This window comes from Sitophilus oryzae, unplaced genomic scaffold (genome assembly GCF_002938485.1).
Source record: "Sitophilus oryzae breed Bouriz unplaced genomic scaffold, Soryzae_2.0 scaffold_1441_pilon_pilon, whole genome shotgun sequence".
NCBI classification, from domain to species: Eukaryota; Metazoa; Arthropoda; class Insecta; order Coleoptera; family Curculionidae; genus Sitophilus; species Sitophilus oryzae.
Genome location: NW_022146106.1, coordinates 524,728 through 539,586, shown reverse-complemented (window position 1 = coordinate 539,586; position 14,859 = coordinate 524,728). Strand labels below are relative to the sequence as shown.

The window sequence follows — 14,859 nt, the reverse complement described above, 5'->3', positions numbered from 1 at the left end:
TAGTAATACAAGAATAGAAACATATCATTACTCATAACATATATTACACAGGGTGTATATGAATATATGTGAAAAAATTCGTACAAGTACTTGCAAAAAAAAAGATTTTTTTGTATAATTTTTTTACTATGACCTTTTCAAGGGTTTGATTTTTTCCTTTACTTCGCACATTTACTTTTTTTTTTCTTTGCCTTTATTTTGAAAAAATTAAAGCTCATAATGCACAAATTGTCTTCCATAAATCAAAGGCGATAAAATGTAAAATCTAATATTAAACTCAAAATATCTAGCAAATAGTTGAGTGGCAAAAATGAAAATCAAAATATTATATATAAAAATAATACATACCTCTTGCCATACTCTCTGCGATTTGGCATAATTCACTCCAAGTTAATGTATGGCATTTTAGATAATCACAAAGAGAACCCTTTTCGTGGTAAGCTGTAATTAACCAAAACTCAGCTTGCAAGTTATCACCTCTCTTTTCAACACCTATGTAGTGAAGGATATTTGAATGGGCCATAAAAGGTATCTTAAATATTTCTTGTTCAGTTTGCCAAGATTGTTTGTCCTAGAATTAAAAACGGCATGGATGAAACAAAATCAATAATAATCATCAAAATTTTGGTGTGAATAATGTCCAACAAATCTTATTTCAAGAATTTTGATTTCAAGAAGTTTTTCAAACAAAGAATTCAATTATTTGTTACGTTGACATTGGAATAGAGAACCACGGGTCTAAAATCGGTAACAGTTGCATATATGGTTTTCGGCTATTTTTGGACTATATAAAAAAAAATTTATATACTTACATTCTATTGACCTTACAGATTTTAAATATGCTGGGGGAGAAGAGAAATTGTGTTTCTTTTTTTTTTGTTTGGTTGAAAAGTATTTTTTCAACCAATTTTATTGTGGAAAAAAAAAACCACCGGTCGCGCTTAAGGCGAAAATATTTAGGCAGTTCAAATATGGTACAAAGAATACAAGGTATGATATTGCGCAGGTTGGTCGCTACGTCACAGGTGATAACAGGCGCTATTGGTCAGCACGCTCCGCGCGCCAGTTCAAATCGTTAAGATATTGTTATAAACCTGTTTTTTTTTGTTTATATACCGTCATTGAATTATCGCTAAGCAAGTTACTGTGGAGCAGTGCATAAGGAGTCGGGCTAGGAAGCGAGAGACCGGAGTTCGAATCTCGGCCGGAACATCACTTTTTATTTATTTTTTTAAATACTGTTGTATTCTATAGTTTATTTTTGTAGTATAAAAAAAAAGAACTATTTATTCTGTTATTTTTTAATCTCCGTTATTAATATAAATTGATTGTTAGTACAATACCTCATTTAATATAAAATAATATTCTACTTTTTGAAATGTATCGGGCCCTAATTGTACCTAAAAGTAATATATTTTTAGTGATATACCATATTGTAAACTATATAATATTTCAGTCACTTAAAAAGTTAATTTGCATTGAATAATTGCCTACCATTAAAGGAAATTTGAGCAATATAACCCTTGATGGGCATATTCTGGGTATGCAAATACTTCCTTTAAATTTTGGGTGTCATTCAACCGATTTATTCTCAAAACCAGAAACATCTACATATAAAAAGAAGCACAGGTCACGAATTATAATAAACTCCACCCTTGGTATTACTTCCACTAATTATAATCTTCACCCTTGGAATTACTTCTATCACAATTACAATACGTTCATCTGCATTGGCATTTTCTACTTTTCGATGGGAAACAATAAACTTCCCAACATTTTTTAAATGATGTAACAATTCCTCTTGTGGTTACTTTTCCATAGATAAAGACTAAAAAGTCTTAAAAATAAACAATTCTTAACCATAACCTCAAAAATGCAGATCTCCTGTCAACTTTCTTTATTTTTTATTTATTCATTATTTTCCTAGTGACGTCACAGGTGGTATGCGCGAACTAAACGAAATTGGAGCCGCTATCGATCATACCTTGTATTCTTTGTACCATGGTTCAAATCAAATCAAGTCAGTTCTAACACGTTCTAATCAAATAATATGTACCGTCAAAAATCGAAAAAAGTTTTACTGGAATTTTAGTGGTTATTTAAACTTTTTATTAAAAACAATGATGGAATCAGGCCGTAAACCCTTTCATAAGTATATTGTTCCGATGCCAGATTTGTTTTCCAAAAGACATACATTCTAGAAGAACGATCCTACATTATTTCAAAAGTGATATCAAGTGCGAAACCTTAAAATGGAAAATACAACACAGCAAGATATTTAAAAGATTTATAGAGTTTGTGATTTACATTTTTGTAATCAAGATCGTACCTGGAATAAAAAGAGGTTTAGAAGTTAATTCTAAAGTTTTTATATACACCAGTTCATATGGGTAAGTATATGCATTTAGTTAAATAAAGAACGTTTTCAGATATTTTGATCTAATAAAATTAAAATAATCTTTTAGATGATCAACCTACTGGTAATTTGGTCCAGTGATGTCGATCCAGGTACAAACCCTGTATTTAAAGACAAACATTTGTTTAAAGACAAACATTGTAGAACTTGTTGGTGGACCACTCTCTCGTTGGTATTAGACATGTACTGTTACCTGAGATAAAAGCAGTAACTGAAAAGGGTAGGTACCTACACTGTAGGCCAAATTAATGTCACAAAATATTCAGTAATGAAGATGAACATTATTTTTAAAAAAATATCATATCAACTTTATAACAGAAAATATGTTAATTGAGCTGTAAATAAACAAGTTATGGCACTGGCTACTTTAATTTGGCAGAGAGTGATTCAATTATTGGATATTCCAAAGTTTATTAAAAATGTTAAATATGTATTACGAATCCAAACTGAATTTGGTTTATTAAAATTATCGTTTTAGATTTTTTAAATTGTATCTATCATTTTAGAGAAAGGATCAGAAAACCCAAATTAGGAATCTTCCAGAGTGCAGATAATGCAGTTTTTGTGAGTGAGGTATAAGATCTGTCTCTTGTAAGACCTCTTTTAAGAATTTAACCCAGGCAGTTGTTTACAACCAAGTTAGGTAATAATTAAAAAATATAATAAATGGAGCTCAAAAATGTAAATTTGCTTTATTAGCAATTGTTTTTGAATCCTGCTTATTTTTTTAAAAGGCATATAAACACCATAATTATTTCTTATGAAAAATAATGCTTGTGTTAACTTAAAGACTAAGATAAAAAGTTCATAGCCAATTTCTGTTGAGATTTTAGAGCCCTTCAACGGCATCAATTTTTAATTTTTACCTCCTATAAACCATACTCGAGGTTTTTTTGATGTATCACATAATTATACATATTTATTTATTTCAGATCTCAAGCATAGCCAAGGAATCGTACAACCTGTGAATTCAGTTTAATTACTGAGATCAAGGATGATGAAACATTCATTATGATTATACAGAGCTACAAAGAGTTATGTTGAGAATCCAAATTATCATAATGAATTCAGACGAGACAACACCTGGGTGGAAATTGAGGAAAAATGTAGATAAAAGGCATTTTTATATTAACGTTATGAATCCAATGTTTTTATCAAATCGTCACATAGATAATATTTCTAAAATTAAAAAGGTCAGGTTAAAACAACTTTAATTATCCATCGCGTGCGAAAAACAGTGCTTCGCATGGTTTCGGCTTCGGCGCGCTTCGCTCAAGTGCTCATCATGCTTTAAACTTTTGCGAAGCGCCAAAATGTCATTGGATTAATTGCATGTATTTTGATTCTTCGCGTTACTTCGCTTTAATCCGTTGGTCTGCATTTTTATACATAGATACCATTGATCCAATTCACATTTTTTCGCCGCGCTTCGAATAAGTTCGCGACAAAACTTTGTTAGTTGTATTTTATATTATTTAATGCTATTGTATTGATTTATAATTATTATTGTATTTATATGAACAAGTTAAGTATAGCAGTGCCGTGCGAGCCTTCGTCTGAAGAAGAAATTTTATTTATTGTATAATTTGTATTATTTACTTTTTTTAATAAAGTTATTACTAATAATAATTATTCAACATATCCACAGTTAATTATTTTTATTTTATTAACTATAGCTGTTTTTTCTATCTATTTCATATTTTTTGATGAGGATAAGTTAATTCTAAATGAAACGTCACCTGTTTGAGAACAATACGATATAATGGAGCGATGTCGCATTTAGAGTAACTTATTCTTATTAAAAAATAGGAAATAGAAGAAAAATAATCTATTTTCTGTACAAAAAAAAATAAATTACGTTCCAAAAATTGATAATAGATGGCGCTAGAGTCGACACAACAATATAGTTACCTGTAATTAAAATGTAAAGTTTCCTGTAAAATAAAATAAAATTGTATCATAAGTTGTGTAACGACCCGATGCATGGCGCCACTGAATTCTCCGACAGACGGTATCATTTCAGTTTCCTATATATTTTAGTTTGTATATGTTAACTATTAGATACCTGCGAAATTTCGATGCTGTCAATATGTACTCAACGTGCATCATACGCGCATCCAAAAATTGGTCAAGTGCGAGTCGGACTCGCGAACGAAGAGTTCCGCACCATTCATTATCTATACAACATTAGACACTATATTATTACAAACTTTTTTTCCGATTTAGCTGAAATTTTGAATGCGCGTATAAGTAATTTAAAAAAAAATGAAGAAACACATTACTAAAAATTGTATTAATCAATAATAAATATATAAAAAGTAAAAATAAATATTGTTACGGATTCCGTGGGTCCACTAATTTAAACTCACGATAAAATACTTAACGAATTTATTTTCTCACTTTATACACAATTACTAACTTATAACACACAACAAACTAACTATTTATAAGATTCCTTCACCAAATTGTCCGATTTTCAATTTCCACGCGGTATATTCAAATTTCAAAAACTGTCTCAGTTGTCGATGGCTCCGGCTTATATACTCTATTGACTGCTTCTCGAAATTTCCCAATTCTCGGAAAGCGTACTTCTTCATACCAGACAATTCTATTGTCTGATTCCCTTACTTCTCGACTTGACTAAAAGATGGCGCCTGAAAAAGTCTTTTTAATTTCTGGCGGATACGTTGCGGTTGTGCAGGCAACCAGTAATACATTTTTAAATTTCTGGCGGATGCGCCATTTTTCTTGACATTGCCCCCTTCTCAAATTTGATCGTCCCGATCAAGGTTTCCTGTCTGGTATCTCTTCAATCGATCCAGATGAACTACTTTCATCTTACTTCTAGGGCTGCGTTGAATCCGGTACACAACATCATTTATCCTCTTGATGACTGTATAAGGACCTTCCCATGCTGGAGTTAACTTTGGGGACCTCCCTTTCTTGCGCTGTGGGTTATATAACCATACCATATCGTCCTGTTGAAATCCCGTAGAATTGGCTCTGAGGTCGTAACGAGCTTTCATCCGGTCACTGGCTAGCGTAATCTTACTTCTTACGGCCTTATGAATTTCCATTAACCTTTCCTTCAGTTCATCCGCGTAGTCCTCTACATTTGTGGTGCCGTCGTCTGGTGATCCGAACACCAAGTCACAAGGCAACCGTAATTCTCGACCAAATAAAATCTTCGATGGTGAAAGTCCGGTGGTGTTGTGAACTGCACTTCTATACGCCATTAGGAACAGCGGTATGTGTTGATCCCAATCTCTTTGATGTTCGGCCACCATTTTCGAGAGGTGTTCTTCAATGGTCTTATTGAATCTTTCGACCATCCCATCAGACTGCGGATGTAAAGCTGTTGTCCTAGTCTTGTGAATACCAAGCAGATCACACATCTTCTGGAACAGTCTTGACTCGAAGTTCCTTCCTTGGTCAGTGTGAAGCTCTAAGGGAATTCCAAATCTACTGAAGACATTATTGACCAATACTTCAGCTACAGTCGATGCTTCTTGGTTTGGAATGGCAAAAACTTCTGGCCATTTACTGAAATAATCCATCGCTACTAAAACGTACTTGTTGCCCTTGTGCGTTTCAGGGAATGGGCCTGCAATGTCAACAGCGATTCTTTCGAATGGCAGTCCAACGTTATATTGTTTCATTTTTCCCCTAGAGCGAGTGCTTGGTCCTTGGCTGGCTGCACAAGTTTACATTGTCGACACCATTTCTTGACATCTTCGCAATAATCCACCCAGTAAAAACGATCTCTCAGCTTGCTCAAGGTCTTGTTTACCCCAAGATGGGCTCCAGTTTTACCACCGTGAATTTCTTCCAATACCTGGGTAACTTTCTTCCTTGGTACCAGTAACTGAGTTGTTACTGTCCTGCCATCCGCACTTTCCCACGTGCGCTTTAACAATCCATTCTCAATAACCAGTGAATTCCACTGAGCCCAGAGAGCTTTGAAAACTAGCCCTCTGTCCGCAATATCCTGCCACGGTGGTCTCTCGCCGTTACCTTCCTTGAGCCCTAGTATTGCTCCGATGTCTGGATCTTCCATTTGGTCTTTCCTCAACTGTGCCGTCGTCCACTGTTCATCAGCTCCAAGCTTAAAACTCCTTATCATGACAGTGCCTTCACGTTGTTCCGTTTTACAGCAGTGCTTACAATCGGTTTGACAGGGTCTTCTGGATAAACCGTCTGCGTTACCATGCATCTTCCCAGCACGATGTTGGATGGTAAAGTGATACTGCTGGAGCTTCTCGAGCCATCGTGCTATTTGGCCTTCAGGTTGTTTCATCTCCATAAGCCATTTGAGAGCCGCATGATCTGTCCTAATTAAAAATTCTTGGCCATACAGGTATTTATGAAAATGATCAACTGCCTTCACAATTGCTAGCAGCTCCTTCCGGGTAACGCAGTAATTCCTTTCTGGTTTGGATAGAACTCGACTGTAATATTCTATCACTCGTTCTTCGCCATCTTGCACTTGTGATAGCACTGCACCTATGCCGATATTGCTGGCGTCGGTATCCAGGATATACCTCCCTTGTTGTTGCGGGTAGGCTAGAATAGGACTTGAACATAAAGCCGCCTTAAGTCTTCAAAGGCTACATCACAATCGGTGTTCCATTCGTAGCCGACTTCATCACCTGTAAGTCTATGTAAGGGTGCAGCTATATTGGCAAATCCCTTGACAAATCTTCTGTAATAGGTGCATAAACCCAGAAAACTTCTAAGTTCATGTTTGTCGCGAGGTTTAGGCCAATCCTTGATCGCAGCGATTTTCTTCTGGTCGGTGTAAATTCCGTCTGCCGAGACTACATGACCCAAGAATTCCACTTGTCGCTGGAATAAGCTACACTTCTTCGGGTTCAAGTACAGGTGAGCATTCCGTATGCGGCCAAAGACTTCTTCTAAATTTCGCAAATGCTCCTCAAAAGTTCTTCCCATAACCAATACATCGTCGAGGTAAACCAAGCACGTTTTCCAAGTTAATCCTCTTAACACCACCTCCATGAGACGTTCGAAAGTGGCTGGAGCATTGCATAATCCAAACGGCATGACCTTGAATTGGTATAGTCCGTTTCCTGTAGAAAAAAGCCGTCTTTTCTTTATCGTCCTCGTCCAGACCAACTTGCCAGTATCCACTCTTTAAGTCGAGAGTGGAGAACCAGCACTGAACCTGCTAGAGTTGTTAATGTGTCATCTATACGTGGCAGTGGGTAGCTATCTTTCTTAGTGACGTCATTGAGCTTCCTATAATCACGCAGAATCGTGTACTACCATCTTTCTTCGTCACCAAAACAACAGGAGATGACCATGGACTCGATGATTCTTCGATAACTCCATCTTCTAGCATCTTATCTACCATGGTCTCCATTTCTTGTTGTTTGGAAAGGGGCACCCTTCTAGGACGTTGTCGAATAGGCTGGGCATGACCAGTTTTAATCCGGTGCTTCACAAAATCTGTTCTTCCACTGTTGTTCTTTTCAAAAATACTGCCATGCCTAAACAGGAACTCCTTAGCCTTCTGTTTCTCCTCAGATGTTAGGTGATCCCATGGCTGCTCTAGATGTTTTAGTGTTTCTTTGGATGTCATTTGTGTAACAGCTGACGGCACTGATCACATCGGGTTGACACTTCTTACAGGTTCGCAGATGGCTATCTTGTCACCTTTTTGAATCTTGACACAATTCGGGAAAACATTCGCAACTCTGATCGGTATATTCTTGTCGGTGTTCACCAATGATTTTCCTACTAAGTACCTATCTTGTTTCTTGTCGACACTTTGTACCAGTCCAACACAGCACCCAGCGATTTTCTCCACTTTACCGAATACGATCTTCTCGGTATTACCAGGTATCACCACAGTTTCCGCTGATCTTACATCCATTCTTCCTGGTCCTCGTCTGGAGATAACATGAACTCTTCATTTCCAATATTTAAGATATTTCTCTGGTGATCGAACGAAAATCCATGTTGACGAATCACATCCATGCCCAAGATGAAGTCATCTTCAATATCTGCCACTAAAACGCTATGCTGGAACTTCAAATTTCCTAACTTCAGTTCGACGATAGCCTCTCCGTACAACGGCCATTTCCCCCGTAACTGTACGTAAACACACTCTTCTTCTCAGAGGCACCAGCTTCAATCCTTGCACTGAGTTAGCCCGCACCAACGAAACCATAGCGCCAGTGTCCACTGTCATTCGGATTCCCTTTCCATTGACTTTCCCGTCGATCACCAAACTGTCAGCGGTTCTTCCTAGATTTCTAATGGAAAAAATCCTTGGGGCTCTGTTCTCCCCAGTCAATACTCGCCCCTTAGTATTGACTGATTTTAGTTTTCCTGGTGCCTACGTTCTCTGGATGGTGAACGGGATCGCATTTGAACGCGGCAATACCGTTTAATGTGGCCATTCCTGCCACCTCTAAAGCACCTTATGTCCTGGAATCTTCTCTGGTTTTCTGTCTGGGTGTTGCTGACTCCCTTGTTTATTAGTAGCTCACATAGTTTGTCGACTTTCTTACACATCTCCTCCAAACCTCTGTGAGTGTTTTCGGGCTGTTCCTCGACCGCTACCGATCTTATCTTCGGTCTAGGGATGGCGCTAAAAGCAGCTTCGATTTCCAGCGCCCTGATCAGTGCTTCGCTGCTGGTAGAAAATCGGGATATTTGCAGCGCCCTCTGTAATTCGTTGTCCCTCAGTCCGCTGATAAAGCACTGAGCAGCGAGTTCCTCCCTAAATCCTTCCGGTGCTTCTGGATACGCTAAGTGTACCAGGCGACGTAAGTCTGCTTCCTAAATTCCTGCAGACTCTCTCCGGAGGTCTGCAGGCGTACTTGATCCGCTTGCCTGGAAAGTTGGCGTCGATGTTGGTCGCCATATCTTCTGTCCAGTGCAGCGACCAAAGTTTGGTATTCCTGCTGTTGGGCTGCAGGAATAGTTTGCAGGAGTTCCAGGGCAGGGCCACGCAGCGCGATGACAAGTGCCGCTGCTTTCTCCTGGTCAGTCCATCCATTGGCAGCAGCCGCTGCTTCAAACTGGCGGTGGTACATCGTCCATGTCGTTTGTCCATCGTAGGTCGGGGCTTTAAGGTTCGCAGTTCCCGGAACGCCAGGTGTCCTTACTTGTACCTTGGTCTTCTGTAGGTCCATCTCCAACTTTTCTATCTTCTGCTGAAGGCGCTCCTCCAGATCTTCTACGGCTTCTTGGAAGTGGTTCTGCTGTTCCTGGCAACGTTCTTCCAACATTGCTTGTTGCTGTTCCCCCAAGCTTTTCTGAAGTCGAATTTCTTGATTTTCTAAAGTTTTCTTAAACGGTCCTGATCTTCTTGTCTTTCTTTCTGGCGGCGCGTTTCTATATCTTCTAAAATTTCCCTCCATTCATTCTTCTGACGAATTTCTAAATTGCCTAAAATTTTCTCAAGCCGGTCCTGTTCTTCTTCTTTGTCTTGTTGTCGTTGAATTTTCAAATCTTGGAAAATTTTTTCAAGCCGGTCCTGTTCTTCCTGTTTCTCTTTCTTTTGACGGGCTTCTAAACCTTCTAACATTTTCTCTTGATTTTCCATAAGTATTTTCTGTAGATGGTCTTGTTCCTCTTCTTTCTCTTTTTCTAGTCGGGCTCGCTCTTCTTCTCGTTCTTTACGGAGTCTTTCTTGCTCTTCTGCTTTTTCTTTTCTCAGCCTCTCTTGTTCTTCTGCCTTTTCTCTTCTCATATTCTCCATAAAATCGCCCAATAATTTGCTTACTTCCTCCATTTTCTTCGCTTGCTGTCTCGTACCAACCATAAAAATTCCCAAATTCGGTGTAAAAATCGTCCAATCCACTTAATTTCTTCTTAAAATCCTCTTGAATCACACTCTGACACCAATTGTTACGGATTCCGTGGGTCCACTAATTTAAACTCACGATAAAATACTTAACGAATTTATTTTCTCACTTTATACACAATTACTAACTTATAACACACAACAAACTAACTATTTATAAGATTCCTTCACCAAATTGTCCGATTTTCAATGTCCACGCGGTATATTCAAATTTCAAAACTGTCTCAGTTGTCGATGGCTCCGCTTATATACTCTATTGACTGCTTCTCGAAATTTCCCAATTCTCGGAAAGCGTACTTCTTCATACCAGACAATTCTATTGTCTGATTCCCTTACTTCTCGACTTGACTAAAAGATGGCGCCTGAAAAAGTCTTTTAATTTCTGGCGGATACGTTGCGGTTGTGCAGGCAACCAGTAATACATTTTTAATTTCTGGCGGATGCGCCATTTTTCTTGACAATATGTAAAAATTAAAAAACTTTGACTAGGATTCGAACCTGCCACTACAGTACTTTTTTATTTATAAACATTTATCTAATTCTGTTTTTAGTATTTGTTGTTATAGCGGCAACATAGATACATTATCTGTAAAAATTTCAACTGTCTAGCTATAACAGTTCATAAGATAGACCTTTGTGACCGACGGACGGATAGCGAAGTCTTAATAATAGGGTTCCCATTTTTACCCTTTGGGTACGGAACCCAAAAATCGATTCGCACGGCAACGAGAATACCAAAATCGGCTGCTTGGCGTTCCGCTAATCGCATACTTTCGCTCACCGCTTTGAAAGCTTAACGTTTTTATGTCAAAGTTACAGAATTTGGGCCCAGAGATTGGAACCTTTGGTGTTACAACAGCAAAATAAAATACTAAATCATCACAATACACCAAAACACCATACTTGCGCGCGTTCAGTGCAAAAGTAAAATGTTTTGGTGTATTGTAATGAATTAGTGTTTTGTTTTGCCAGAGATGAAACTCCACATCATTAACAATTTCAAGTGTCGCGCTAATATACTAATCTGGTCATCGAAACTGCATGGCCTGGATTTTAACATGTAAAACAGTGATATAGACAGTTTAATGAAAAATCAAATGTATTAAAAAGAGATAAAAGTTGGGTTGATACATTTCTTCTATGCGATATTGCCGGATTTTGCATCAAAATTTTAAACCGCACAACTAGGCATATGCGAAAAATGTTGCATTTAGGGTTGGAACTTGGAACTTTATTTTTTAATTAGTTACTCATTTTACTACAGCTGTAATAGATTATATTTAGCTTACATACATATACTAAGGGCTGGCAAAGGTTAGTCTTGGGTCGAGATTTCCGTATGTAAGAACAAAGAGAGGACAGTAAACACGTTGCCAAACGTATGAAATAAACCAAGAAACTGTGCACATCACTAAGAGACGTGGAAGGGGATATAGCAGATTTGTCGCAGTTGACCGGTCGACCCAATCAATACCTCTACCTCTGTCAGTACTTAAAGTTGTAGGGAAAGGTGTACGTCATGCGTTCAGCTTCACGATTTAATTACGTCTCGTGATACTTGATTTGTTTATTTATTAACGAGTCGTTGTAATTTTCCCTATAGCTTGAATTTTTTTAAGTGCAAACTAGAAACACTTGCATTTTTGGTAAAAATAAATAAGTAGAATTGAGTGGGTGTTCGATAGTGGTCGCGCTATTAGAACTCTGAATTCAAAAATCGATATCTCGAAATCTATTAGAAATAATAGATTGTAGTTTTTTCAAGAACTTTGTTAATATTTCTGCTGTATTTTCTTAGTAGACAGTATGTGAAAATCTTTATCAATAAAAAAATTATACGATTGCTGAAAATTGCTATGCTCTAAAAGTAAATGGATGGATTGTTTACAATTTTTGAATGTAAAAAACAACCTTATCGAATTTTTCTTATGTAAACATATTGTAAAATCAATTTTTTCATTGAAATGAATCATCAATAGTACAAACTCATAATTACCTGTATAGGGAATATTTTTACAGCAACTTCTTCAGTTTTGAACTGAGCTCTCCATACTGCACCAAAACGACCCCTAGCTTTGATTTCAAGAAGCTGAATAGGTCTTTGATCCATAGCTGGAGATGGAGGTGGTAATGGATGGGGTTCTGAAGTTGGCAACTAAATAATATTAAAAACATTTTAAAATATGTTTTTTTAGGTATAAACAAAACTAATTTCACTACCTTAAAAAGATTGTATCCACTTACACCCCACTGAATGCATGGAAATTATAAAAGAAATATCAATTGAAATATTCATAGTATTAATGTTACACAAAAGATGTAGAAACTAAATCTAATTTTTATATTATTTATTTTACGAAACAAATGATTCATATGTATTATGAAAAAGCTCTGTAAGAGGTTTTCCATTTAAGATTTTACCTCAAGTGAGGAATAATAGAATTCAATTTAACAGTAAATATTCATAGATATAGCAAGCAATTCAAATATATTTCTACAGTAAAACTTAAAACTGATACTGAAAATTATTTTTTAAACTAAACTGTCTTATCCTTAAAGTAATCAAGGACACTATTTTTTTTTAATTAGAGTATTTTTTTATTCAAAAAACTTTACCAAACCATATCAAAAATATGGAAAATTAAATGATGGTCTGTTACTGTGTAATACTCTTTAACACTATTTACATTCATAAAAACATTTCAATTAACTCAATAAATTCCATAAAATAAAAAGTAAAATATAATTACCCCGTTAAAGTAGCGCTTATCCCGACTTTTCCAAAAGAGGAAACATACAATGGACAATAGCAATAATAAGCCTACTGCAATAGACCCGATTACGTAATAAATAGTATTAGATGCTTCAACAGTTGGAACTGCAGCTAAAATATAACATTACGGTTAAAAAAATCTTAGCCATTATATCTGCGTATATAGAAAAAGGAATAAACTTACTACTAGGTGGTGGTGGTTCAGTTGGTACTGGTACCCAACTAAAATTGGCATTGCACATATCGCCTTCACAACAACAGTAATTAAAATTGTTTTTAGGGCTGAATGTTTTATCAACGCACGATCTTTGGCCATAACAGTCCTCTGAATTTAAAAAACACCCCTGCAAAATAATGTTTTCTTTTATTTAGCTTGTTAATAAAGCAACATAATGAACAGTAACCTTGAGGGAAACATTGGCTGTACCATTAGGTTCATAAGACCATAAAACAAAGCAATGATTCCTTTTTCCTTCCCCGGGAACGTCACACTCAACTACCTCATTACAAGTACCAGGTGTACAAGAACTGTTGTAAAATTCACATTTTGTTGTTACCATCAAAGACAATGGTACCACAGATGCATCAACAATATGTTCTGAAATAGGTAAAAAATACAACATGATCGAAAAAAATCGCGTCAGCGATGGCTATGAAATGAAGATCGCTGTCATTTTATATGTAAAATTATATGGGGAATGTCATCAATGTTCATTTCCAAGCCAACTGGACGGCGTTTTTATTCGATCATACAGTATTACATCCATAAAAACATCAATCGATATTTCTTAAGTCACAAAGCTAAAGTATTTTTTTAGTATAATAACTGCTATTAAAAATATTAAATGTTTCATGGGTACAGTCGATATTAGGCACAGTAAATATGTAAAATTTTCTATACAGATTCAATAAAAATATCGGATTTTAGCAGTTTATTAGTTTATATAAATATGATCGGAAAAAACGGCGTCAACGATGGCTATGAAATTAAGATCGCTGTCTTTTATATGTAAAATTATATGAAGAATGTCATCAATCGTGATTTCCAAGCCAACTGGACGCTGATTTTGTGAGACTTGTTTTTCTATATTATAAATTAGCAGAAAATAGAATGAATTTTTAAAAACTACTTACCATGAAATAAAAGTTGAAATATCAGAACCACTCCTATAGTCTTTACAGTATATTTTAAACCCATCTTCACTTTTAATTTAAACGTCCAAATATAATATTGCCTCTATTTTCATTAAAACCAAACATGGGTCTTAACCCAGGTCAAGAAAATAAACATTAGCAATAGCAATACCTACTCGACTGCTAATAGCAAATAGCAACACGTTCCTGTGACCAGCTAAACAAAATAATTCAGTGTTTTTTGTCACTAATTAAACATGTTAAATACTGATATATTTATCCAGTAAACAACATTTACTACTTCGTTATATCAAAATATAATCAATCTCAAAATCTCAGCACAAAATTACTATTTTTCCAGTATTTAGGATTAAAAATTACATTAGACAAAAAGACAAGACAAAACCATTACAATTTCACCAACCAATATTACAAAAACCAAAAAAAATGGAATTCCCTAATTGACAAATATTCTAGATAGGCACTTCTTGGTAGTATTGAGCTACATTTATCGATGTTGTCTATGATCGATGAATTGTCTTTTATCAGGGACGGAAAAAACTTGGGAAAAAACTTCCTAAAAAGGTGTTTTTGTCTTATAAAAAACATAGTTTTTTGCAGTCATAAACATAAGAAACCCTAAATCTACGTTCACAGATTAGTAAAACTCCCGATAAAAATATTTTTCATTTATTTCTGATT

General features: G+C 36.0%; 1 protein-coding gene across 1 annotated transcript in view; it reads right to left on the bottom strand.

Annotated features, from left to right (window-relative positions):
• Positions 1–14,651, bottom strand: part of LOC115876956 (activin receptor type-2A) — a 30,447-nt gene extending 15,796 nt beyond the window's left edge. The window contains exons 1-6 of the mRNA XM_030893001.1: positions 14,158–14,651; positions 13,428–13,621; positions 13,208–13,367; positions 13,001–13,134; positions 12,247–12,405; positions 349–571 (exon numbers count right to left, since the gene is read on the bottom strand). Coding sequence (XP_030748861.1) covers positions 349–571; positions 12,247–12,405; positions 13,001–13,134; positions 13,208–13,367; positions 13,428–13,621; positions 14,158–14,221 — 934 coding nt within the window. The 5' untranslated portion in view covers positions 14,222–14,651. The remainder of the gene's footprint in view (positions 1–348; positions 572–12,246; positions 12,406–13,000; positions 13,135–13,207; positions 13,368–13,427; positions 13,622–14,157) is intronic.
• Between the last annotated feature and the right edge of the window lie 208 nt (positions 14,652–14,859).